Here is a 27,368-nt window from a genome sequence, read left to right as displayed (position 1 = left end):
TCCTGGGTCAGGGAAAACAATTTTCATGTAGAGGTATATACCCAGGCAGACTTACAAAACAAGAGCAAATGGCTAAGTAGAAAAACAACTCACGCAAATTTTATAAAAATAGAAAAAAGTATAAAGAAGCAATGGACTGAAATGATCATCATTTCAGTCCATTGCTTCTTTATACTTTTTTCTATTTTTATAAAATTTGCGTGAGTTGTTTTTCTACTTAGCCATTTGCTCTTGTTTTGTAAGTCTGCCTGGGTATATACCTCTACATGAAAACCAGTATTTCAGCTTACATCCTGGATTTTGGTAAGAATGACCCTGAGGCTGCTGGGCCTCCTTCATCCTGCTGGTGGGTCATGCCAGATGGAATATGCGGGTTCTGCAGTGGGACCTGAAGTTCCAGTGGGTGCAACGAACTGCAGTCGGTGTTAGTGAACCAGGATTGGGTCAGAGGAAGATCCTTCTCCCTTCCCCAACCAGACCGTATGGTGGTGACCGAGGCATCACTTCTGGAATCGGGCAGCCACCTGGGGGAGACAGAAATCAAAGGAGTCTGATCTCCGGCAGAGTCCGGGCTCCATATCAATCTGTTGGAGTTCCAGGCAATTCGCCTTGCACTGAAGGCATTCCTTCTCTCCCTCAACGGGAAGGCAGTGTAGGTGTTCACAGACAACACCACCGTCATGTGGTAGTGCAACAAACAGGGGGTGGGGTTGTGGACCCTATGTCAAGAGGCTCTTTGCCTTTGGACACGGCTGAAACATCAGGGCATAACCCTAGTGGTTAAACACCTGGCAGCTTTCCTGAACGCCAGGGCAGACAAACTCGGCCGTCTCTGCCTGGTGGATCACGAACGGCGTCTTCACTCAGAGGTGGTCCAAGGTCTCTTTGAGCGGTGGGCGGGAGCCCTGGGTAGATCTGTTCACCACCGAAGAGAACGTGCAATGTCAGCAATTCTGCACGTTGGAATTTCCAAGGCGGCACTCACTCGGCGACGCTTTTTGTTGTGAGTGGAACTGCGACTTCATGTATACCTTTCCGCCTGTACCACTTATGCCCCGAGTGAGTGCTATAGAAAATCAAGCGTGACCAGGCCCAAGTCACCGGCCCAAGTGGCACCGGACTGGGCATGAAGAGTCTTGTACCCCTAGCTCCTGAGCATGGTTATCGATCCTCTGATCAGACAGCCCCTTTGGGGCGATCTTCTGTCGCAGCAGCAGGAAACTGTTCAGCACCCGAACCTGTCCAGCCTCCACCTCCTTGCCTGGAGATTGACGGTTACAGTAGACCGCTTTTGACCTTCCACCTGAAATTTGTAATATCATCTTGGCAGTCAGGCGTCCCTCCACTAAGTCAGTATACGCCTGTCAATGGAAAAAGTTTGTGGCATAGTGCACAGTAAAGGCTGTGGATCCCCTCTCTGCCCCTCTTTGTGGGGTTCTTTTGTTCCTTCTCTCTTTGGCCCAGCAGAGGTCTGCTCTGGGCACTCTTCAAGGCGATCTGGCAGCCATTTCTGTTTTTCTTCGGCTTCCAGATCAGCCCTCTTTGTTCAAGACCCCTATTGTAAGCAGATTCTTTAAAGGCATTATTAATCTCTTTCCTCCATCTCCTTTCATAATGCCTCAGTGAGACTTGAACCTTGTCTTGACTTACCTTATGTGCGCTCCCTTCTACCCTCTTAGGCTTTTCACTCTGATGACTGCTTTTCTTGTTACCATCACCTCTGCTTGCTTGCATAGTGAGTGAGCTTCAGGCTCTTTCTTCTAAGCTCCCTTTCTGCTCGGTGCATCCAGACAAAGTGGTGCTTCTAACGAGACCCTTGTTCCTACCTAAAGTTGTCACTCCTTTTCACATCGTACAGACTATCACTCTGCCCACCTTTTTCCTGCCTCCGCACCCTTCCAAGGAGGAGAGACTCCACCGTCTGGACCCGAAACGTGCGTCGTCTTTCTACCCTGATTGCACGAAGGATTTTACGATCAAAAATGTATTGGCTATGTGGGTGCCAATAAAGGTAGGGCTGTGCAAAAGCATACCAGCTCTAGATGGGTTGTCCTTTGTATAAAGATTTGTTACGCTTTACCTAAAAAGTAATCCAGTGGGACTACGAGCTCATTCCAGTGGAGCTACGGCAGAAACTACTGCTTTGTCACGTGGAGTCCCATTTATTGACATCTACCAGGCAGCCACGTGGGCTTCTATGCACACGTTCAGCAGACATTACTGCCTGTATAGTCCAGTCCGGAGGGATGTCTACTTTGCCCATTCTGTCCTCCAGGACTTTCTGGTGTGAACTTGGTGCGCAGTTTCTCTTCCGGGGTTGGTATTGCTGGGGTATCTATTCTAAGGTAAGGAATCTATAACTAATAGTCTCTTTCAGAGAAACAAGTTACTTAACTTCGGCAACGATGTATCTGTAAGAGACATATATTAGTTATAGGTTCCTTACCGACCCACCAATCTTCCCCGCTCTGCGAACTGACTTCTAGGTATAGGGACTCCCATGCAGGGCCCTAGTGTGGTGCACCAGTGGTCAGTGTCTTTCATGGCTCTGCGCTTCTGGCGTGGAAAGTCGTGTCAGAACTGATTTCAGCGCACAGGGGCGGCATCTAAGTAGGCACTGTGATGTCATCCCGGCGATCCCGACGCAGAATCAACCGACACCACCTACCGACGGACAGGGGTAACGCAGAGGAAAAAAATCTACGAATCCAGTCTGACACCTGGGGTAATTCTAAGGTAAGGCATCTATAACTAATATATGTATCTTACAGATACAGCGTTACCAAAGGTAAGTAACTTGTTCAAGTTGACAGAATCGGTGAGACAAGTATGCACATGTTCTTCAATTTAAGAAATTGGGTATTTGTCAGCATCATTCATGGTCATAAGTCATTTGGTTTGTTGTGAGTGAAAACCACATCTGCTGATCTTCTCTTTCATTCCAAAACTGGTATAAGGCTTTCTAAATTGAGTGTGACTAGAACATATGTAGAGTTACATAGCATTGAAAACTTCAGAATAATAGTGACTTTAAAAAGTAAAAAAAAAGATTTTGATGGACCTGGGCTATGTTGTGGGCTGGTGCACCTCTTCTTGCCCAGTGGTTAATTTGTGAAAAAATAAATGACAGGGCTCTCGTCAGGATGCAGCTTGCACGAGCCCATTTCTCCTATTAGCACTGCCTAAAACAGAACCAACTACTAACCATGAAAGTGGGGAAAGGGTGTGGTGTAATGGCCAGGGCTGCCCTCTTCGGGCTGGGGACCCAGCTTTGACTCTTAGCGTGGGCTCAACTATGACAATAACAAGAGGCGCTAAGGTTCTATATGACTCTAACAAGGGGCACTATTACACAAAAAAGTAAGAAAAGGGTGAGCATTGCTGGAAAACCACAGAATTAGCCTCTTAATCTGAAAACTGCAAATCACACTTCATCAGTTAGTTCATAATATTGAATTTTGTGGGAGCCACATAGGAAGCAAAATTAAAGGGCAGATAGTTTACCATGCATGCTCATGAATCTTCTGCTTGAAAGGATTGCAGTAAATGATTTTCAGGGTGAGCGTGGAGAACAATAGGTTAAGGCAAGGGGATTTTTGTGTAGAAAATATCTTCCCTTTGAAGTAAAAAGAAAACATTTCAGTTGAAAATGCACTTTTATGGTCGATTTTCAGATCAAAAATGTAACCTTGTTACAATTGCACGTACAGAAATAGCGATATATTTGATTACTCAAAAAGTCATTAATTCATTCAAAATGTAGGAGTGAGAATAGAGGATTAAACTTCCAACTTTTGTTAATGAGTATTTGTGAATTGGAACCCTAGTAAGTCAGTTGTCTGTTGATAACCACCATCTTATTCCTAAATGCGCTCTCTCCCCTCCTGGTGTCAAAAGACCTCTGAAGCAGCCGACAGGCAGCATAGCCACTATATAGAGGCAATAAATACTAAATAGATGAAGTGTCTTAATAGTTGTAAATCAATCAGTCTGCTAATCCAGAGCTATGTGTAACACAGACTGGAAACGCACCTGCAATCTAACTGAAAGGAGGAACATGGTTGGTCTTTTATGCACCCAGCCCTCTGCAGGCAGCCAACAAAGGTCAATACAAAAAAGAAACTAGGGCCTGATATAGAGTGGGTTAGAAATGCACAAGGATGGATGGTGGAGTAAATCCCACTAGTGAGTTTTCTGAATGTACACTTCCTCCAGGAATCCAAGAATGTTTTTTGGTTGTTTGTTTTTTTTAGCAGTTTTAGATAGAGCGAGCTCGACCCAAAGGTATTGGAGCGCTTTACATGAGCACCAGTTACATTACAAAAGGACACATTCTTTCTTGGTAGGCGGTAGGTACGGGGACATTAAATGATTTGAGGGTGAGTAAGTTGCCACCGTTGCTCATTGTGGGTTTGTACTACGCATGTGTAACTTGCGAATAACCTTTGAAGTATAGCACCAAGCCCCCAGCTGTGATTCCTGCCCTAAACCCCCCTCGTCTCCCTCCCTTACCCCTTCCCTCCCTCGGACTCCCCTCTGTACCTATTTGTAGGTGAGGCTGAGCGAGGCTGCTATCTCACGGGGTCTGGAGTGGGCTCAGACACTGCTGGACCTGGAACCCCTGGTTTAGGGTGATCAGCTGCTCCTGGGTGAAGCACGTCCACGCCTCCACTATTGTATTGTATTGCATTTATATAGCGCTTACTACCCCATACAAGGCGTCTAAGTGCTTTTTCAGTGAGTAGCACGCGACTCCGGAACCCATAAAGAATTAGTGGTGAATTATGAAAGTGATTTGAGTGATGCATATGTTAATCAGTTATTTGGATTGAGAAGGATAGTGGAGGGATAGAGAGGGGAAAATGTTTTCAATTTATATAGCGCCGGCTACCCCAGGTGGGGTGTTGAAGTGCTTTTTCAGCAAGAAAAACGCTACTCTCGGACCCATACAGTATTAATGCTGAATTAGTATAGTGAAATATGAAACTAATTTAACAAAAAGAGCACACTAGGTAGAGCGCAGGAAAACCACAGAGCTCACAAATCAATTGGCAAGAAAGAAACCAGTGAGGGACCTACAAAGCTGCAACTTGCGCCCTTCTAAAGTAACTTTCCACCTCCCTGGCTACCATTAACACACTGATGTCCATCAAAATATGCATTTACAGCATTTGCTGAAGGGGAGGCCCAATGCCACCAAAATATTCAGAAAGCACCACCCTTAAACATATTCTCGTTTGAAACGTTGCCAACCAAGGTGAGCCTTTCATCAGCACCGAAAGTGAAGCCCAAGGAAGTGAGGACTACAGCAGTCCAGATATGCAGAACTACACACAGAGACAGAGTAACTGTTTGAAGAAATAATGTACCTACAGCCAGTATTGGTGCCCAAAGTGCAAAGGGCATGCATCTCTGCCACCATCACTGCCCAGATACCCATGGCCATGGCAGTCATTGACCGCAGCGCCTCATAAAACACTTAACGCCAGGAAGTGTAACAAACATCTGCAAATTACTAGAAGGTGTTCAATGTCGCAAAGCATGGCCACTGGCCACCTCTGTGTCAGTGCCACCTCTGTGTCAGTGCCACTATTTACCACTCACGGCAGGAGCGCCAGACAGGCAAAGCTCAAGAGCCAAAAGAGGCATGAATGGCTGAACACACCCTGATGTACGGCAGCATGGCGTGCCCCTTTCGCAGACACTTAAGAGCCCGCAGTCAGCCGCCCTAGCCAGTGCGGTGGCCTACGTGTATTACGTGACAATCTTCATACTGCATAATCCTCGAAAGCCATCCATAAGAGAAGACTGTGGTCTCGCCTCGGTGACTTGTTGACTTGACTTATTTAGAATGCCTAGCGTATGAAGGATGGAGCTATCCTTCCATGCACATTAAAATGAGGTTCGGAGTCTCTGGGAGCCGCTTGTAGCAGTGCCTGCAGTTGCAGAGTACACACAAACAGATGTGTGTGCAGAAGGATAGCCCAGGGCCCAGGCGAAAGACGTACAGGTGTTCAATAAAAACCATGTGTGTGGCCTCGGGGGAGGGGGGGGGAGAAAGAGCCGTCACATCCCTCCCCCAGAGCTGGTTTGCATCCATTTCCTAATCCTCCGCAGGAAACCAATGAGGAGCAGGCGACAGGCAGCCCCATATTTACCATGGTTTCTGCAGCCCCCCACTCACCGTTTCTTGCAACCGCCTGCCTGCACCAACTCTTTAACTCAGGTGGTTCATCTTTTTTTTTTAAAAAGAATTATAAGTGCGCAAAAAGGACTCCATAAAAACGGAAAGAGGGGGCAGGATGGTTACATCTCCTGTGCAAGCCTCATGAGAACACTTTATTCTTAGGACTCTTTGCGTTATTCAAAGACCCAGGGAAGTGGCAGAACCCAGGAAGGGTTGGAGGGCGGGGTCAGCGACAAGGATAACAAACCGAGCACAGCGTTCAAAATCAGTACGCAATGCAGAAATAAGGAAAACAACAAGATGAAGACATGCAAGCAGCGTGCATGCTGCTGCTCGCTCCCAAGTCAATACTCTATGGGAGTTAACATTTTTAAAAAGGTGGGACATTCACCAAGCTTTAGCCATTTGGAGGCTACGATTTTTAAATGACTCAGAGAAAAGCCAATCCAAAGCGTGGGAGGAGTCAGACTCCCCAAAGTGCAGACAACAGATCATCCTGCAGCGCAAGCGCTGTAGGCTCGACCTAACAAAGCTGTGCTTTCACTCTGTCTTATACTAATATGCTCTCCTTGACACAGGCGTTGGCATCTGTACTGAGAATAGTGCTTTTAATGTAATGTGGAGCACTGTCCCGAGCTGCGCCAGGCGCACCAAGGTAAGGTTGAACTGTGCCTCAAACAGAGAAAATGTGCCTGATTATTATTTGGGCCCAGGTATTTTGAATTCATATCGCACCAGAACTGCATTTTCGATACAACTGGGTACAGGATTCTAAATCGACACTGCCAACAGATTGGGGCCAATATCTGAAAGAGGCTATTAGTTATAGATTCCTTACCTTAGAATTACTCCCAGGTGTCAGACTGGATCTGGAGAATTTTTCTTCAGCAGTACCCCTGCGCGTCAGTAGGTAGCGTTGGCCGACTCCGCGTTCCTCGTTGGCGTCGTGATCGCCGGAATGACGTTGCAGTATCTACTTAGACGCCGCACCTGCGCGCTGACGTCAGTTCTTTCTTTTTCCGCACTCGCCAGCGCAGATGCTGAGAGAGCAGTACCCTTAGTAATTTTTTGACTAGTCTTTTTGTTACTTTTTGTCAACATCTTTTTCGAGTCGTTTAACTGCTTGTACATGCAGTAATGTCACATCGGCAGACCGGCTTCAAGCCTTGTGACTCTTGTCACAAGCTGATGTCAGTCACGGATCCGCACCTCGTGTGCCTTTGGTGCCTGGAGCATGGCCACAACCCTAAGTCGTGCTCCAACTGTCGTGCCATGGACCCGAAGTGTTTGCTGGAGCGGTCCCGAAAGTTTCTGGTGGCACGGCAGTCAGCTCTGTGCCGCTCGAGGTTCCGGTCGAGAGGGAGGTCGCGGGTTCGGTCGCAGAGTTACCACCATCACTCCTCATCGTAGTCTTCGTTTTCTGGTAAGTCGAAGCTCAAGAAGAAGGCGAAGAAGCACCGTTGCTGCTGGCTTTCTCCTAGTCTGACGGCCGACGCGGGACGCGGAAGGTTGTCGTCCTTCGGCTCTCCCGCGGAGCCTACTGTGACGGCTCCGAGCTACCCTCTCTTCCTGGGGTCTGGAGCGTCACCTGCCCAGCTTTGTGCTTTTTACAAAGCCCTCCACTCCAACTTTGGGCAGCCCGACTCCGCTGGCGTGCCTTCGGGCCCTGCAGACTCGTCTGGGGCTCCTGGCCTTCGGTGCCGGTGACTCCAGCCTCAGCGTCGCAATGTCGACCCTGGCCTCCGCCTTGTCTTGTACACGAACCGAACCAGCGTCTACCGGTACTTTTGCACCACTGTTCTCCCCTGGCGTTCCCTGTTGCCCTGAGTGGCAGCCAGAGGAAGGTGAGGAAGACTGGGAGGGGTCTGTTGACCCTTTGGCAGACCAGCTGGAGGAGCCGGACTGGAGAGAGGAGTTGGGGGAATCCAGTGGTCTGGATACCTCCCCAGACCTTGGCATCCATTCTCCCCCTACCGTGGCCACGGAGGAGGGAGCCTCCTATGATGTGGTGTTGCGTGGGGCGGCTGAGGCCTTCGGCCTTGACCTTTCTATGGCGGCAGTCAGGACGAATCTCCTGAAGGAGGTACTGCAGCCGGTACCGGCCTCTTTGGAGCCCCTGCTGCAGTTCAATGAGGCCCTCACAGACATCCTTCTAGGGACTTGGTCCAGGCCTAGCACAGGGGCTGTGGATAGGATGACTGCCCAACGCCACCGCACGGACACGGGCGACCCAGTTTTCCTCTCCCAACACCCTACCCCCGAGAGCTTGGTGGTCCAAGCCTCAACATCCAAAGGCGCGTTCCCATCTGCTGAAAATGGAAGCATGAGCATGTTTTTCTCTTTCCCTTGCAGTCAAGTTTAATCAAAAGGATTAATTCCGATTTGGCAACACAAAGAATGATCATTGACGATTTGAATTGAAGAGAAAGTTCTTTACTGGCAACAGCCTCTTTATCAATTCATATGCTTAAAAAGGTCCATGTGTGTTGGAGAAATTGAACAGCTGACACGTGTTTCGCCCTTCGTGGCTATTTTAGAAAGGGCTTTCTCAAGGCAGAACCAGACAGCTCATGCTCTTCTACCAATCGAACCTCAGTGCTCAATACTGGCGCTCCCTTCGATAGGGAATTTAAGAAGCTGGACCTTTATGGGAAGAAGATGTTTTCTTCTGCCAGCTTAGGACTGCGGTCGGTGAACACCACATGTCTTTTGGGCCATTACACCCACTATGTGTGGGATATGGTTGCGCAAGTGCTGCCCCAGTGCCCGGAGGAGGCCCGGGCCTTACTCTCCCATGCAGTTGTTGAAGGGAGAGACGCTGCAAAGTTTACCATCCGCTGTTGGCTGGATACCACCGACTCACTAGGCAGGACGATTTCCACGTCGGTAGCCCTTAAACGCTACGCCTGGTTGAAGTCGACTCGGCGACGAGGCAGACAACGCACTGGAGCGCTTTAAGGATTCTCTTGCTACAGCCAGGTCCTTGGGCCTCTCCACCACCCACCCTGCACAGTCTGCTTTTCGCCCCTTTAGTGACTACGGAAGGGATGCCCCGCCACGTCAGGCCCAGAGACACAGGCCAGTGAAAGCTGTTCAGCCCCTGCGCGACCAGGGACTTAGGAACCAGCGCCTTGGTTCTGGGTGCCAGAGGACGGGCCAGTCCACCACAGCCTCCCCTGCAGTAGCCTCTAAAACTTCCTAGTCCGATCTTTCAGGGGCATCAATCGCCAGTGGGCTGCAGGATTTGCAATCACCTCCCCCACTGGCACACCATCACGTCGGACAGGTGGGTTTTGCAAATAGTCCGAAGGGGCTACTCCCTCCACTTTGAGACGACCCCTCTATCCATGCCACCAACACTCCATCGCATCTCGGATCACTTGGTCCTTCTCAGTCAGGAAGTTACGGTTCTCTAGGCAAAGGGAGCTATCGAGCGAGTCCCTGTCCCAGAAGTAGGCTGTGGTTGATATTTCCCCTACTTTCTGGTTCCCAAAAAGGACAAAGGCCTGTGTTCTATCTTGGATCCCAAGTATGTCAACCGATTCTTCCAGAAGGAGAAGTTCAAAACGTTGATATTAGCTTAGGTCCTGTCTGCCCACCATCATGGTGACTGGATGGTACCGTTGGACTTGCAGGACGCTTACTTCCACATTCCCTTCCTGCCAGCTCACAGAAATTATCCAAGGTTCACGGTAGGCCACAAGCATTTTCAGTTTACCATGCTCCCCTTCGGCCTTACCAGCACCCCTCTGGTGTTCACAAAAGTGATGGGGGTGGGGTGCGTGGCCAAGATGGTAACCTAGACATACGCGGCCTCTGGAGGCTCCTCTGCCTGATTATCCTCTCCCGGCCAAAACAGATGAAACTCACCCCATCTCCGCACCAAAACGTGCTGGGAGCCGGGGAACACATTGAGCCTGTAATACATAGCTTTAACAACGGCCCAGCAGCACCAGGAGGCAGATCCCGACCAGCAGCCTGCGCTGCAAAATGGCGGCTTGAGCACCTCCGCCTCGTGGTGACTCCAATCACATCCCACAGAGGGGATCTCATCGCCATGGCACACGTCCAGCGATCGCCCGACAGAGACGGTGAGCTGACTTGAGTGGGGCACGACTGGAGGTGAAAGTGGAAAGGAAGTCGAACGCAACGGGGGCCTGAGTGGAGCCCTTCCGACAGTGCGAGGCGTGACCACCAGGGAGCGGGCGGCGAGGCGAAAATCGAGCCCGGGGCTTCTGGGCCCAGGGAACCTCCAGTGACAGCCAGTCGTGATGGGCCCCTGCGCTACCTGCAAACCTTCCCCCCCCCCTACGGCACGCAGACAGGCCCCACAAGATCTCACGGCCGCACGATGTTGGGGAGGGAGAAGTGACGCAAGCACCTACCACCGTGGGAGCCCGGAGCGGACCGCCGGGGCCTTCCTGAGAAGGGCCGAGACATTGGGGATCTCAGCAAGTGCAGGCAGCACACCTGGACTGAGTGCAGCGCCGAGGGCTATTTCGAGGGCAGCAGACCGCCACCTGAGGGGGCCGCAGGAGGGCCCTCTAGCATCACTGGGAGGCCCGCGAGTGGAGTGGGCCAGTGCATATCCCCCGCCGACGAATCTACGAGCTGGGCCACACTCTGCGCGGGAGCGAAGGGGACTGAGGTGTGGGCCTACAAGTCCTGGGGGGCCAATAACTGACATCTGCTGGGCCTCCCCCCCTCTTTCTATCCACATCCGGTACCGGGCTGAATAAGGGACTGCTGTGCCATACTGCACCCCTCCACTAACAGTACAACCAACGGGGCCGCGTTCAGTGCTGCCACGGGGGCCGGATCCATGACCCTGCAACCGAGAGACGCACTCAGGGGGTCCACCGGGCCCTCACCCCTTCTCAGCCCAAAAGCAGACGAACCCTACGTGGTCTGTGAAGCAAAGGGGTCACTCTGTGAGCCACACGTGGAAGAGGTAATGAGGTGCCTGGTGATTACTACAGTAAGTTCTCTCGCCCCACCCACAGTGTACTTACTCCCCCTGGGCCCAGCAGCTCCCTGCAATACCTCTAAGAGCTTCCCAAGCACGAATACCGGGTGGACAGCGGTGGCATCCCGGGGTAGATAGTGGGCCCTCCAGTGACATCAACAGGCAATCAGTACTGGGGGCATAAGTGCACCGTGACCGCCCACGCCTGCCCCAAGTTTCGACACTAACCCCGGAGGTGCCCAAGACAGCACTATAACAACGACAAGGAAGGTTCTGCAAAAAAACACTGGGAGCGGGCGGTGGTTGCCTCCTCCCTCCTCTGCTGAGTCACAGAACCTGAGAAAAGAGACAGCCAATCTGTCGCCCCCACACAGCACTTCCTGGCCTGCACGGCCACCCTTGGCTGTCAGGACACGATTGTGGACCCTGTGTGGCCTAAGCATATCAGGGGTGAAGAAGCACGGCGCCACAGTATGGCCGACACGCGGAAAAAGGGTAAACGCACGCTTACAGACATGCTCCTTAAAGGCCCCTCCAAGGGGGACAGAGGGCTCCCCTCCCCTACAACGTCAAAGATGCAAATGGAACCGGGGGACAGAGAGGTGCCCATCACCAAGTCTTTCTTAGAAACATTGTTCAACTCCCTGCGAGAGGATTTTCATACGCTTAAACATGTGGTGGCAGGGGAAGTGAGAAATAAGCCGCGATGTGGTTGGCCTGGGCGAGCGAGTGGCGTCCCTCGATGACTCAAACCAGAGCAGAAGCGAGGAAGTCAAACATCTCCAACAAGAACTTCTTTGTCTTCGTGAGCAACAGGTAGACCTACAGGCGTACACAGAGGACTTAGAAAATAGGTCCAGATGCAATAATATCCAAGTCAGGGGAGTTCCATCCAAATAAGAAGGAGCGGACATCACCAAATATTTGCAAGGCATGTTCCGGGAGGTATTAGTAGAGCCCACAGACTTTGATATTCGAATCGACTGGGCACACAGAATAGGCCTGGCAAGGCGCGCACCTGCTCCTCCCGGATATTTTTGCTTTCTTACCGGACTTTCCCTTGAAAGAGCGAATCCTTTGAGAGGCACGTCGGTTAGCAACCTCTCCAATACCAGGGGCACCCAGTGGCACTGTTCCAAGATCTGTCGGCCATCACGCTCCAAAAAAGGAAAGCATTCAAGGTCACCACGACTTTTCTGAGAGATAAAGGGATACCGTATTCCTGGGGTCACCCCTTCCACCTGATTTTCTAATGAAATGGAACACTTCATCTACTGAGATCCCTTCAGGAGACCTGCACCCTTTTGGGAATCGAACACGAGACGTCGAACACCTCCCCAGCACATTCCCGGCAATCCTCGAGAGGGTGGTGGCAGCGAGTCGGCCGTAGGCACTCACCCATAGCTGAACTAAAACCGGGCCAGGACACCAATATTACAGAAACGAGCTGCAGCCCTTGATGCAGTGACAAGAGACACAGCTTTGTCTGAATGATTAGTTTGTGAGATGGGAACTTAATGGCATTACTACAACGCTTGTCCGGGAGGGGGGAGGGGGCGGGAGGCCGGGTGAATTGCTGCGGCTTCACGTTCACTAGGTAAAGACACCACGGGCCTGCGACACGGGTATCCAAGCTTGGGACTATGGTCATTTATTGGGGTGTTCTTGTTGGGGTTAGGGAGGGGGGCGGAGGGGTCCGGATCAAGGGTGCAGCAAATGTGGGGGTTTGGAGGGAGGAGTTGGGGGGTTTAGGGTTCTGGGAGGGGGAGGGGGAGGGAACCAGTGTGCCGGTGGGGGGGGGAAGCTCGTGCACGACACCACGATGGGGTAGTCCCCCCTAGAAACATGCGGTCTAATCCTCGACAGGCATATTGACAAGGGCCACTCTTAAGATTTTCACCCTAAACGCGAAGGAGCTTAACAATACCATTAAGAGACGGGCAGTCTTATCATATCTAGAGAACTCTGGTGCGCTATATGCCTGCTACAAAAAACACATCTCTTAACTAAAGACTGGCACCGGATGAGATCCCGAGCTTTCCCTCAGCAATTCTTTTCTTCTACCACTGACAAAAAAGCGGGGGTGGCAATTCTGTTTGCTAAACACTTCCACGGACAGGTGGGTATCAAGGCAGGGAAAATCAGGGGTAGGCTCCTAGCTTATAATAATAGGGTGGGCGACATGTCCATGATGGTGGGATCATTGTATGTCCACAATTCGGGTCAGGAACCTTTTCTTAAAGGCGCCTTTTCAGAGACCTTACGTTCCTAAGCACAATACTTATTCATAGGGGGGACCTCAACCTGGTCATGGATTGTGAGGCAGACAGATCTGGCCATCGCTTTGGTAATACCGGGGCGCTCTCACCTGATGGGAAGGAGTGGATGACTCAGAGGGGGTTGGTGGACTTTTGGCAGGTCATGCACCCTCGGAACTCACACTACACATTCTATTCCCATGTGCACCTTACATATGCCCGATTAGATAATTTCATAGGCTCCTCAGAGCTCCGCGCGATGGTGGAAGAAGTGGACATTACTCCAGCCGCTATCTCGAATCACGATGCGGTGATAATATCCATAGGGGTCCCACACACAAGGGCGACAAGGGGTAGGTGGAGACTACGGGAGGCCTTACTACAACGTAAAGAGGTAGTCCAACAACTACACAAAAGCATCACTGACTACATCACATTTAACGATCAGCCGGACACACCTGTGACCGCTATCTGGAGAACTCTGAAAGCTGTAGTGAGGGGGTAACTAATAGCCATCTCAGCGGCGGAAATCAAAGAGCGCAAGGAAAAACCGGACTCTTTAACGGCCAAAGTGACTAAATTGGAATGGTCACATAGCCGCACCCGGGCTCCCAGGTTCTGGAAACAGCTAAAGACCGCTAGGGCTCAGCTGGCTAGACTCGATATAGACTGCGCCAAATACGCAGCATTAAGGCTTCGCCACACATATTACGTGGATGGGGATAAAACAGGTCGACTCCTCGCAAGCGTTCTTAGAGCCAGAGTCCTTCGGTCCCAAATCACGACCTTACACAATGCTTGAGGGGAGAAGATAAATGACGAGGAGCAGATAGCCGAGGCTTTTAGAGAATATTACGCGTCCCTATACAGCGCAGATCCCCTTCTGGACAAAAACGCAGAGGCCTACTTGAGTAAAGTGGCCATGACTGCTCTTAACACGGAAGGCGATGCCGCGCTGGACACGCCCATTAAAATAGAAGAGGTGATCAGTGCAATATTCCGCCTCAAGCCTCTGAAATCCCCCGGTCCGGATGGATTCTCCTCTGGTTTTTACAAGGCTTTCTGCCCATTAATTGCACCGATCCTTACCAGACTTTTCAACTCGTTCCAAGGACCTGGCTCAATCCCCCTGACATGTTAGAGGCCGATATCGTAGTTCTGCCTAAACCGGGTAAGAATGCCACTCACTGTGCAGCCTACTGGCCGATCTCTCTACTCAACCTCGACCTCAAAATATTTACGGGGGTGTTCGCCTCCAGGCTGGGACCACGACTCCCTGGCATCATAGAACTGGACCAATTCGGGTTCATTCCCGGCAGACAAAGCAGCGATAAGTCCAAACGCATTCTCCACCTGATAGATAAAACTCACTACGTGCAATCGGACTCTGCGCTCCTGTCTATAGACGCTGAGAAAGCGTTTGACAGGGTGGACTAGGGTTTTCTCGAGAAGGTCCTGGTGCACTTTGGTATCGGGGAACGATTCAGAGCTTGGGTCGCCAGCAACTATGCTAAACCACAGGCAAAGATCCACGTCAACGGCTTGGGCTCAAAACCCTTCGACATCCAGCAAGGTACCCGACGGGTGCCCGCTCTCGCCCCTCCTCTTCGCGCTCTATGTAGAACCACTAGCGCAGAGGGTGCGGGACAACCCGGACATCTTCGTCACCACGTTTGGGGGAGAACCTCATCCGATCAGCCTTTATGCCGACGATATCTTGGCTGCGCTGGACAACCCCGCGCGATCAGTGCCGGCCTTCCTGGATGAGGTGGAGGCCTTTGAGAGGGTGTCGGACCTCAAAATAAATAGGGGGAAGTCAATGCTCCTACCATTAGGTAGGAATTCCCACACCACTCACGGACCACCTCCATTTTATGGGGGCCCGCAGGTTCATTCGCGGCTCCCATATCTGGAGATTGTCCCCACACCCTTCACGGAGAAAACGGTCACCCTGAATTACTCTAACGTCACCTCCCAACTTCTAGGGGACCGCAGGAGATGGCAGAAACAACCTCTATCATTACTGGGGCGCATCGCCGCAGTCAAGATGTCCGCACTTCCCAAATAGCTATACATTTTTCAGACCATCCCAGTGATTCTCCCTGTGGGTACCATCAAGAGTCTGCAAGAGGTGGTGCAGCACTTTATTTGGGCCGGGAAAAAGCCTAGGATGCGACAAAGCTTGTCCTATCGAGCACCAGATGAGGGGGTCTGGGGATCCCCAATCTACAGCAATATTTCCAAGCGGCGCAATTGCGGTTCCTAGTGGAGTGGTACAGGCCCGAGTCAGAGAAGCGTTGGCTCCTCCAAGACAAAGCGATGGCGCAAACCTCGCTTTGGAAGATACCCTTCTTAAGCTGCGCGAACAGACCCACATATCTTCAGAAATCCCCCATAACATGCACCGTGCTACGCCTATGGGACTCTGTGGCAGCCAAAAGAGGGCTCACTACCTTCCCATCTCCACTTACACCATTGTTTGGAAATCCCGACTTCGCCCCAGGAATGAACGCCCATACGTTCTCACAATGGCGAGGGTCAGAATGCAGATCGGCGGGTCATCTTTTCGATCTGGAGGGGTTCATACCGTTCACGGTACTACCACAGCTCTACAGCATCAACGCCCCACAACACTTTCAATACTTCCAAATCCTTTATTGGTTAACTCACCCTGACATCAGCCCCCTAATCGGGAGGAGGTTTACTGCCTTTGAAAAGTGGCTAATCACCAAAGAGTCTGACCGCAAACTTACCACAGATATCTATAAGACGATCTGCCCCCCCCACCCCCACCCCCTTTGAGGACCACCGATCGTCCGGTCAGCGGTGATGGGAAGAGGAGTTGGGGAGATCCCTCACAAACAAGGAATGGCAATCTATATATTATAGAGCCCACCACACTGCCAGGAACACAGCCAGTAGAGAATCTGCGGTGAAGCTCGCGACATACTGGTATCTGACCCCAGTCAGGCTACATAGAGGTAACCCAAGTCGTAGCTCGAATTGCTGGAGAGGGTGCGGCGAAGCGGGCACGTTAACACATCTCCTCTGGGACTGCAGAGAAGTCACAGCCTACTGGACCACTGTCCTTAACAACATCGACAGTCACTTTGATACCGAAACCCCCCGATTCCCTGCATACAAACTATTGGGGCTTCCAAACACACCCACATTCCCACTGAAATCACATAGAGGACGGCAAGTGGGTCTGGTCATAGGCACTGCGGTTCAGCATATCTTATCGCTTTGGGGCACAAACACTAGGCTCACTCACACTGGTTGGCTACATAAAATATGGTACACATTGGGTATGGAGTGCATTCAGGCTGCGCTCACGCAATCCACAGCATCCTTCCACACGACTTAGCAACCTATTTTTCCCTCTTATCAACAGAATTAAACTAAATAACATGTCCAAAGTACCTCCACATATTACGCCTTACTGAGGGACTACCTCCTGAAGACGGCTCCGGAAACTAGACACCAAACTACTCTTATACGTAATGACTTACATAAGCAATGGCACAGCACACTGGTTGGGGTGGAGGAGTTTTTAAGGGGGGGGGGGGGGCTCTGTTCTTGTTGATTGTTCTTGGGATGGGCATGAGTCCAGAAGCACAAGCCTAGACCCAGATAGCACCCAAGGTTTCTCGCCACATCAACGAGCTTATGCAGATCTGTGTTATCGAGCAGGAGATAAGAGGGTACCATGTCCTATCGTCACTGTAATCTTGTGGGTATACATGAGAAAAGTACTGTACTTGCCTTATGTTAAACTCAATAAAACAAAGTTAAACAAAAAAAAGTGATGGTGTGGTTCCAGCCTATCTGCGTAGATCAGGGGTTCCAGTCTTCCTCTATCTAGACGACTGGCTGTTGATGGCGGGCTCACTCCAGGTTGTCGTCGCTCACCTACGGCGGACCTCCTGCATTAGCTGGGGTTCACTATCAACGTGCCAAGTCAAACCTGATTCCCTCTCAGAAGCTCCTCTTCATCGGAGCAGTTCTGGATACTGCACAGTTTCAGGCTTATCCTCCAGAGCAGTGATTTAGGGATATACAGGCTATGATACCGATGTTTCAGCCTCTATATTGGATTTTAGTGAGAATGACTCTGAGCCTGCTGGGCCTCATGGCCTCCTGCATCCTGTTGGTGGATCATGCCAGGTGGCATATGCGGGCTCTGCAGTGGGACCTGAAGTTCCATTGGGTGCAATATCAGGGAAAACTTTCCGATGTCATCCAGATCTCAGAGGGCACTGCACACCAATTGCAGTGGTAACTAACAAACCAGGATTGGGTCAGTGGCAGATCCCTCTCCCTTCCCCAACCAGACTACACGGTGGTGACAGATGCGTCACTTCTGGGATTGGGCGGCCACATGGGAGAGCTGGAGATCAGAGGCCTCTGGTCTCCGCTGGAGTCCGGGCTGCACATCAACCTTTTGGAGCTCTGGGTGATCCGTCTTGCACTGAAAGCATTCCTTCCTTCTATCAAGGGAAAAGTAGTACAGGTTTTCACAGACACCACCACTACCCTGTGGTACAGCAACAAACAGGGCTGGGTGGGGTCGTGGACCCCATGTCAAGAGGCTCTCCGCCTCTGGACATGGCTGGAACATCAGGGCATGTCCATGGTGGTTTAACACCTGGCAGGTTCCTGAACGCCTAGGCGGACAAACTCAGCCGTCGGTGCATGATGGATCACGAATGGCGTCTTCACTCGGAGGTGGTGCAAGGACTCTTTCAGCAGTGGGGAGAACCTTGGTTAGATCTATTCGCCACCGAAGGGAACGCGCAATGTCAGCAGTTCTACATGTTGGAATTTCCAAGGCGGCACTTGCTCGATGACGCTTTTCATCTTGAGTGGAATTGCGGTCTTCTGTACCCCTTTCTGCCTATACCACTTCTACCCAGAGTACTGCAGAAGATCAAGCGTGACCCGGCCCAAGTCATTCTTGTGGTTCCGGACTGGGCATGAAGAGTCTGGTATCCCAAGCTCTTGAAAATGGCCATCGATCCTCCGATCAGACTACCTCTTTGGGAGAATCTTCTGTCGCAGCAGCAGGGGACGGTCCTCTATCCGAACCTGTCCAGCCTCCACCTCCTTGTGTGGAGATTGAGCGGCGACAGTTCACGCTTTTGCCCTTCCTCCAGAAGTCTGTAAAATCTTGGCAGCCAGGCGTTCCTCCACTAAAACCGTATACGCCTGTAGATGGAACAAATTTGTGGCCTGGTGCACAGCAAAGGTCATGGATCCCCTTTCTGCCCCTCTTTCAGAGGTTCTGCTCTTCATTCTTTCTTTGGCCCAGCAGGGCTCTGCTCTGGGCACCCTTAAAGGCTATCTTTCTGACATTTCGGCCTTTCTGATCAACCTTCTCTTTTCAAGTCCCCTATTGTAAATAGATATCTTAAGGGCATTACTCACCTCTTTCCTCCAATTCCTTTCGTAGTGCCCCAGTGGGACTAGAATCTGGTCTTAACTTATTTCATGTGTGCTCCTTTCGAACTACTACATAATTGTCCTCTTAGACTCTTGACCTTAAAGACTGCTTTTATGGTTACCCTCACCTCTGCTCGCAGGGTGAGTGAGCTTCAGGCTCTTTCTTCTAAACCCCCTTTCCTCACTATTCATCCAACATGGTTGCCCTTCGAACTAGACCTTCTTTTCTTCCCAAAGTGGTTACCTCTTTCCACATAGGACAGACCATCACTTTGCCCACCTTCTTCTTCCTCTGCATCCTTCTAAAGAGGAGGAGAGGCTCCACCGTCTAGATCCAAAACTTGTGCTATCATTTTATTTGGATCGCACAAAACAATTGCGGGTGGATGATCAACTCTTTGTTGGCAATGTGGGTGGCAAGTAAGGTCGGGCTGTGCAAAAACGCATCATCTCTTGATGGGTCATGCTTTGCATTAAAATCTGTTATTCGTTGGCAAAAAAGGAGTCTCCGGTAGGGTTGCGCACCCATTCCACCAGGGCGACGGCAGCCATTACTGCTTTGGGAAGTGGAGTCCCCCTTCGTGATATCTGCCAGGCAGCCACATGGGCAGCATTGCACACATTCACTAAACATTACTGCCTGGATAGCCAAGTCCGGAGAGATGGCTCCTTTGACCGATCGGTTCTCCAGAACTTTCTGGTGTGAACTTGGTTCGCAGACCCACCTCCAGGTTTGGTATTGCTGGGTTAGGAATCTATAACTAATAGTCACTTTCAGATGAACAGGTTACTTACCTTCCGTAACGATGTATCTGTAAGAGACATATATTAGTTATAGATTCCTTACCGCGCCACCCAACCTCCCTGTTCTGCGGACTGACTTCTAGAGTAAGGGACTCCCTTTCAGGGCCCTAGTTTTGTGCACTAGTGGTCAGTGTCTTGCATGGTTCTGCCCTTCTGGCGTGGAATTTCATGTAAAGAACTGACGTCGGCGTGCAGGGGCTGCGTCTAAATAGATATCGCGACATCATTCTGATGTTCACGACTCTAACGGCGAACGCGGAGTCAACTGACGCCACCGACCAATGCGCAGGGGTACTCCTGAAGAAATGTTCTCCAGATCTAGTCTGACGCCTGGTGGTAATTCTAAGGTAAGTAATCTAGAACTAAAATGTCTCTTAAGGATATATCGTTACTGAAGGTAAGTAACTTGTTCATTATGTTTCTCCAATGACTTTAAGGTAGGATCACTGCAACTAATTTTGTTGGGCTCCCTAAAAACTAACATACATTGTTTAGCACAGCAGACAAGAGCCCACTTGGTTTGGGGTTTTTGGAAGATGGAAAATGCGTCTTAAGCTGGGAGAAAAGTATGCTAGACTGCATCAAGTTTGAATGTGCATACTTATTCTCATGTACCTTTCTGGAGCCCATTGGATTAGGGCCAATTATTGCCCACTCCCCTCATGCTGTGAAAGGAGATAGCGGCCTCCGGTCACTCTCCTCCATCTGTAAACTACTGCTTTCCTGTTGTCACCTGGGCAGTGCTGGGTAATAATTTTTATGTAAAAAAAAAAAGCTATAGCAGAAAGTAAAATATTACCGTCGTAAAAATGTGTTTATGATCTGTGACTATTTTTTTATTTTTTTTATTTTTTAGATAATATTGTATCTAGTGTATTAAAACTTCTGTTGGTGCAGTTTTCTGCTCTGCAGTCTGCTAAGAATAAAGAATAGACTACATAATGATGCATACGATACGGATATGTGGTCCGGCGTCCATGCGATGAAAAGAGAAACTGGAATTGCTCAGGGCATTTCTGTTTTTAGAGCCGCCATGATGTGTATTGTGCTCCAATTAGAGGACACAGCATCAAAGTATAATGTGATATTCATCCTCATAGCTTTGTATGCCTTTGATATAACAGAAATGGTTTTATTGCTTTTAGGATTTGCTCATACAGGATCCTCAGTGGGACTTGCCACGCCTCCTTCAGCTGCCAGAAAATTATAACACCATCTTTCAGTTCTATCACCGAAAGTCTTGCGCTGTCTGTCTGAAGGTTCCTAAGGACCCAGCTCTGTGCCTCGTGTGTGGGACTTTCGTTTGCTTGAAAGGCCTTTGCTGCAAGCAGCAAAGTTACTGTGAATGTGTTCTGGTAAGTAACTGTGTCCTGATAACTGCCTACATCTTAAGTAATGTACGAATGCAAACTTGCCTCTACTTCATTTCTTTTCAATCGCACTTCTGTTGTTAGTTCACAATTAACACTTTCATTTACTGAGGCTGAGCACGTGCACTTTGATCTACTGTACTGTTGATTGAAAACACAGGTGTGCCTATATTAGCCTGGCACGCCTCCTTGTTCTGTTGAACCAGATCTACAAGGTGTAGCTACAGATGTTCCCAACAGTGTTTGTTTGTTTTACTCTAATGGAGGCTTTAGATACGTTCATGCCTGGACTATTGTGATTGCTGATTTTATATATAAGCCATCAGCTGGTGAAAGGTGTTGCCAAGTAAAAATAAGGATTGTAAAAACCATTAGAGTTGCCTTGTGTAAAGGGCATGCACACAACATATAGCACACAGAGCATGCAAGTAGGCAAACTAACCTACAGAGACCCATTTCCACAAAGTCCACGTGACATTCAGGCACCCATGCACACAGGCAAACAGACTATAAGCATGACTGCACACATATCTACTCTCATTTTCTTTTAATTTTTTTTTAAATAGGTTTTTATTGCAGGCAGTTAAAGTAATGACAACGTTGGCACCTGTATCCTATCACAATCCAGTGTGGGTGGGATCCACTCAATCTCTATACACGGCCATTCAGCCCACAACCCGGGGGTCGGGCGGCGTGTGTCATTCTCTTGCAGTGTATTTCTCGCCATTTTACGTAGCATATCACAGGTAATAGAATAAATCCCATCTGCTTTTATCCAAACACCTCAAACAAACCCCCCCCCCTCCCCCCACTTATCTTACCCCCCAGAGGAATAAAGTGTTGTTCATCACGGCTCATTGTTCTGGCGCTTTCTGGAAGCGAAATCACCCCACTTCCTCTATCCCCCACCCACCACCCCTCTCGTCATCGGTAGATTAACTTGTGGCTTCTCATCATATGATAAAGTGGCCGTGAGTCTGCATTGATGGCGCTGTGCTATTATGGCGCGTCATTGGGATCCAGGCTGTCCCCCTCTGTACTGTCTGAGTCAGTATGAGTGTTATGGTTGCGCAGGGCCTGCACTATCGTTTCCCAAGCTTGCGCCGTCTCTAGTGCCCGTTCATCCTGTCGCCGCTTCGCCTGCTGAAATCTCAGCGTGCTCTCACTCCCCGCCCACTTAAGCAGTTCATTGCGCCATTTAGTGCCCGACGGACCAACCCGCGCCTTCCAGTGTCTAGTGATTTCCCGTTTAGCTAACAGTAGTCCCAAATCGATGAATTTACTAGTAATTTTAGTTTTAGGGGTATGCGGGAACCAGTGTAAAATCCCCACAGCTGCTTCCATCTGTAACGATCTACCAGTCACTGCGGTCAGCGTGTCTCCTACGACTGACCAATAGGAGGTCAGCATAGAGCAGGACCACAGCATGTGAAGAAGGTCCGCCCCGGTTGCTCTACATCTAGGACAGGCTGCCGTCTCCAGACCAAAATACTTCTGTAGCTTCACCGGGGTCAGATAGGCTCTATGTAACACATAGAAGTGGACTAACTGAAATCGTGCATTCCGCGTCCCCTTCCAGACCCTCAGCAGCAGCTGGGACCACGTGGCCTCCGGAATTTCCTTACCTATATCAGTCTCCCATCTGGATTTGAGGACCGTCAGGGGGATCAATCTCTCTTCCACTATTCTGGAGTAGAGGCACGACACCGCTTTAATTGTCCCCGCGGACATCATGACATATTGGCATGCCGCTGAGAGCTGCGGTTCTTCGTGACCAGTCCTCCAGTGAGCTTGGAGCGCTCTTGTGACTGCCGCATGGGTCAAAAAGTCGCCTCTTGGGATGTCGTAACGATCCAAAAGGGCCTGGAAGGACAGCAACACTCCATCCTCATAGAGGTCGCCTACTGTCTGTATCCCCATGTTTTCCCAAACACTGAGACGAGACCAGTCTCCGCCGTGGGGCAATGCAGTAAGCATTCCCAGCGGGATCTCCGGGGCATAGGGTTGCGGTCTGCCCAGTTTGCGATGTACCCGGTTCCAGCAGGAACGTATGGTGCGGTCCTCATGAGTGAGGTGTTTCAACTCTAGTTTCTGTTGCAGCGCAATATACGATAAAACGTGTCTGGGTGTGCCAGTGCCCCTCAGGTCCTCCGGGCCCCGGAACTCACGCGCGACTTCCTGGGTGTAGAACTGCAACTGGGCTGCCAAATAATATGTCTCAAAGTCCGGTGCCGCCAACCCCCCCTCCGCTCTCGGTCTCAGCAAGGTCCGGAGCGCCACCCTACGGCGGCCTGAGCCCCATAGGAATGACACTATCATGGAATGAAGGCCCTGGAAAATGGATCTGGGGATCCATATCGGGAGCGTCCGGAAGTAGTACAACAATCGGGGTAGTGTCACCATCTTTAATAGTGCTACACGCCCTGCTACCGATAGGGGTAGGGTAGACCAAAAGGACATGCTACCCTTGAGTGCCCGAATGCCCCTGGAGATATTTCCCTCCAGGATGTCAGCTGGGCGATGGTAAACATGCACCCCCAAGTATTTAAAACAAGCCGGTTCCCATCTTATATCTCTGTGAATGTCCGGTTGGAGGCTATCATGGCGTACCGGGAATAGGCAGGTTTTAGCCCAATTCACCTGAAGTCCTGATATCTCCCCAAAAGACGTGAGCACCGAGTCTGCTCCCGTCAGGGCCACACCAGCGTCTTCGAGGAAAAGCAACAGGTCGTCAGCATATAGGGAGATATATTGGGGCCTAACGGAGACTGCAATCCCCTATAGTGGGCTCCTGTACGGATCGAGATAGCCAGCGGTTCCACTGCTAGGGCAAATAACAGTGGGGACAACGAGCAACCTTGCCTCGTGCCCCGTTCTACTGGGTATTGCTGAGATATCAGCGGGCCCGATTTCACTCTGGCCACCGCCGAAGTGTACAGCACCCTGGTCCACTCTAGGAAACCCTCACCCAACCCAAATCTCTCAAGAACCCTGTGGAGGTAGATCCATTCTAGGCTGTCGAAGGCCTTTTCCGGGTCTATCGAAAGAATCATAGGGTCGGGAGCATCTTCGTGCTCTGCCTCCAATAGTCTGAACAATCGTCGAATGTTCATCGTCGTATTGCGTTTGGGGATGAAGCCCACCTGGTCGGCGTGCACCAGGGAGCTCATGTGTTCCAGTAACCGCGCGGCCAATATGCTGCTCAAGATCTTGTAGTCGACCGTGAGCATTGAGAGCGGTCTATAAGAGGCCGGGTCCGTTCCCTCTCGACCTGGTTTAAGGAGAGGTATCACCAGAGCTTCCCGCATCGAGCCCGGTAGTCGTCCCAAAGACTTCGCCTCCTTGTAAACCTGCAGGAGTTTGGGGGCTAGGATATCTATGTATGCGGAATAAAACTCCACAGGCAGGCCGTCCAGGCCCGGTGTTTTGTTACGCGCCATTCTCTTGATCGCGCCTTTGATCTCACCTAGTTCCACGTCGCGACCCAGGTCTTTCGCCTGCTCCGATTCTAGTGTGGGGATCGGCAGGTCCCTCAGGAAGGCGTCCGTCGGGAAAGTGTCCGGCTGCAACCGACTACGGTACAGCCGCTTGTAGTAACTCCAGAAGCAATGGAGGATATCAGGCTGAGTGTAAACCTCCTCATCCCCGTCAGTCCTCATCGCCACGATGGGCGAGGAGCGTTTAGTAGGGTTAGCAAGCCAAGCCAACAGCGCACTCGATTTGTCGCTTTCCACCAGCGATCTAGATAGGTAAGTCTTATAGTCGTAGCTACGTAGCCGCTCAACCTCTACCGCCACCGCCTCCTTAGCCGCTAAGACCTGCTGTTGGAGCTCCGGGTGTCCAGGGCGGGAGAGTTCCAGGTCGCGGAGGACGCAATCAGCCCTGGTCAGGTCCTCCAGGAGCACGCGGCGCACTCCGACCTTTTGCGTTATGCAATAGCCCCTCACCACTACCTTAAAGGCGTCCCACTCCGTGGCTCGCTCCACCGTCGTGCCCTCGTTAATCTCAAAGTATCTCGCGACCCTATCCTCCAGGTCCCCACGAAACACCTGATCCTCCAGCAGCTCCGGCCGCAGTTTCCAGGTAGGTACACAAGGGGTCCCCTGGAGCCATCTAAGGTCTATCAATAATGGATTGTGGTCAGAGATCGTCCTCGACAAGTATTCGGATCGCACTGCCGACGTGGCCACCTCCATCGACCCCAGTAATCCATCCAACCGCACATGTAAGTCTTGCATGCTAGAAAAGTAAGAGTAATCCCGAGTGTGCGGGTGGTGCGCTCGCCAGATATCCGTTAGTCCCCACCGAGTTTGCCAAGTCAGTCTACCCCTTGCCATCCTATGCGTCGGGGAGTCCGGGAGGGGAGGATGAGATCTGTCCATGTCAACGTCGATCACCGAATTAAAGTCACCTCCCAGCAGGATGGGTCCCGACAAGTAGCGAGCCAAAGAACACGATAATGTATTTAGAAAGGCGAGCTGGTCCGTGTTGGGCGCATAAATGCAGCAAATGTTCAAATCCCTGCCCCCCAGCTTCCCTGCCAGCGCAACATATCTCCCCTCTGGATCTATGATGTGGTTATCCACCTGCAAGGGTACTCCCGCCTTTATCCAGATCAGCGCGCCTCTCGCGTAAGCTGAGTATGAGGTGCAGTATACCTGTCCCCGCCATCTACGCTGTAGCGCAAGTCCCTCGGTTTTGTTGAGATGTGTTTCTTGCAGCAAAGCGATCTGCACCCCTCTACGCACTAGATAAACATGGACCTTATGGCGTCTGGACATGGTGTGCAGGCCCCGTACATTCCAGGTGATGCATTTTAGATTTGAGAAGTCAGCCATTGTCCCACATCTCGTTCACCAGTCTCTCCGAGCACAGCACAGCCATGGGCAATTGCCCATCAACATCCATACCGATGACGAGTCCCCCCCTTATCAACTGTAACTCAACTTGTAAACATGAACCCCCATCCAACCCCCCCAGAACAGGTTCCAAATAGTACCATCTAGTCCCCATCCAAACTGTAGGTTCCCAAACCTCCCCTTCTGCTAGCCTGCCGGTAGTCACCGTAGGCGTGCCTTAAGGGCAATGTGGGGGACCGAACGTCGACGCGGGATCCCTCTGCAGGCCGCGGCGCGGCCGAACTCAACAGTAGTAGAATGTGTATAAGGGAGTCCCAACGACCCCCCCCCCCCCCCGCAAACAGTGAATTTACCATGTCCCCTTGTGAGTCCCTCGTCTCCCACGCATTCTCCCCCCCCCCCCCCCGCAGTCCCTCAACCAGAACCCTCTCACCCCATATCTTCATTGTTCATCCAGTAGTCCTTCCGCCGTCTCAGGGGTGACCACCGGAAGTCTCACGCTGTCCGTTTCAGAGCCCTCCGTGTCCGATTGGCCATCACTTTCCCCTGGTTCCGAATGAGCTGCTCCATGTTCCATCGGGGGGCCAGATATGGAAGAAACCATCTCCAGCGCGCCACGCTGCTCCGCTGCAGTCTCCACCGTGGACGGCCGAGTAGTCCTGCCCCTTCGGTGTCTGAACCTCTTAGGCTTCCTCTGTGATGCATCCTCCAGTGTGGTGTGAGATGAGGTTCCAAAGCCATCTTTGCCCGCTCTATACAATTCCAGCCAACTGCATACTTCGTCTGGGGTGTCAAAGAACTTGGTGGAGTCATCCACGATGATACGAAGTCGCGCCGGGAACAGTAGGGAGTACTGGATGCCTTCCGCTCGTAGTTCCCGCTTGATGGCCAGGAAGGATGACCTACGCCTCTGCGTCTCATAGGTGTAGTCCGGGAATATGTTCACTCGGCTGTTGTCCACCTGATAAGGACCCTTCTGTCTGGCAGCCTGGAGTAAAAGGGCCCTGTCTCGGAAATGAAGCAGCCGCGCCACCACTGGACGGGGAGGTCGGCCCTGAAGTGGGGGTCTGGCCGGCACTCTGTGCACCCGCTCCAGTGTGTAGAAGGGGACACATATCTACTCTCATATATAGCTTCTTTCATCAGGGGGTACAGTGCATTGTGCATCAGTGGGCTGCTGGGTCATGTGTAGTAAGGAGGACAAGGTGAAATGCAGAAAGGTAGCTCACAGGTACCTCAATGTAGGAAAACCACAAGGTGATGTTCATCAGGTGAGCACTAGTGATGAATCTCAGGGCAATGTTTATCAGTGTGACTCTGTTGAGAAGTTTTGTATGTGTCTTGGGTGCACAGAGCAAGATGCCTCACTGGAGTTGCAGGTTCTGTGCATAAGAGTTCACAATATCTGGTAGAGACTTCTAGCCACATATTGCTTACCTTAGAATTATCTCAGGCGTCAGACTGAATCTGGAATTTTGTCAT

General features: G+C 50.9%; 1 protein-coding gene across 5 annotated transcripts in view; it reads left to right on the top strand.

The window, feature by feature from the left end:
- UBR3 (ubiquitin protein ligase E3 component n-recognin 3) overlaps nucleotides 1-27,368 on the top strand; it is a 1,992,321-nt gene that overhangs the window by 1,880,674 nt on the left and 84,279 nt on the right. For all 5 annotated transcript variants that reach the window (XM_078681592.1, XM_078681591.1, XM_078681590.1 and 2 more), the window contains one exon: nucleotides 20,803-21,012. In XM_078681592.1, coding sequence (XP_078537718.1) covers nucleotides 20,803-21,012 — 210 coding nt within the window. The remainder of the gene's footprint in view (nucleotides 1-20,802; nucleotides 21,013-27,368) is intronic.

Source organism: Lissotriton helveticus, chromosome 3_1 (genome assembly GCF_964261635.1).
Source record: "Lissotriton helveticus chromosome 3_1, aLisHel1.1, whole genome shotgun sequence".
NCBI classification, from domain to species: domain Eukaryota; kingdom Metazoa; phylum Chordata; class Amphibia; order Caudata; family Salamandridae; genus Lissotriton; species Lissotriton helveticus.
Note: the sequence above shows the minus strand (reverse complement) of the source record. Positions and strands in the feature narration are given on the sequence as shown.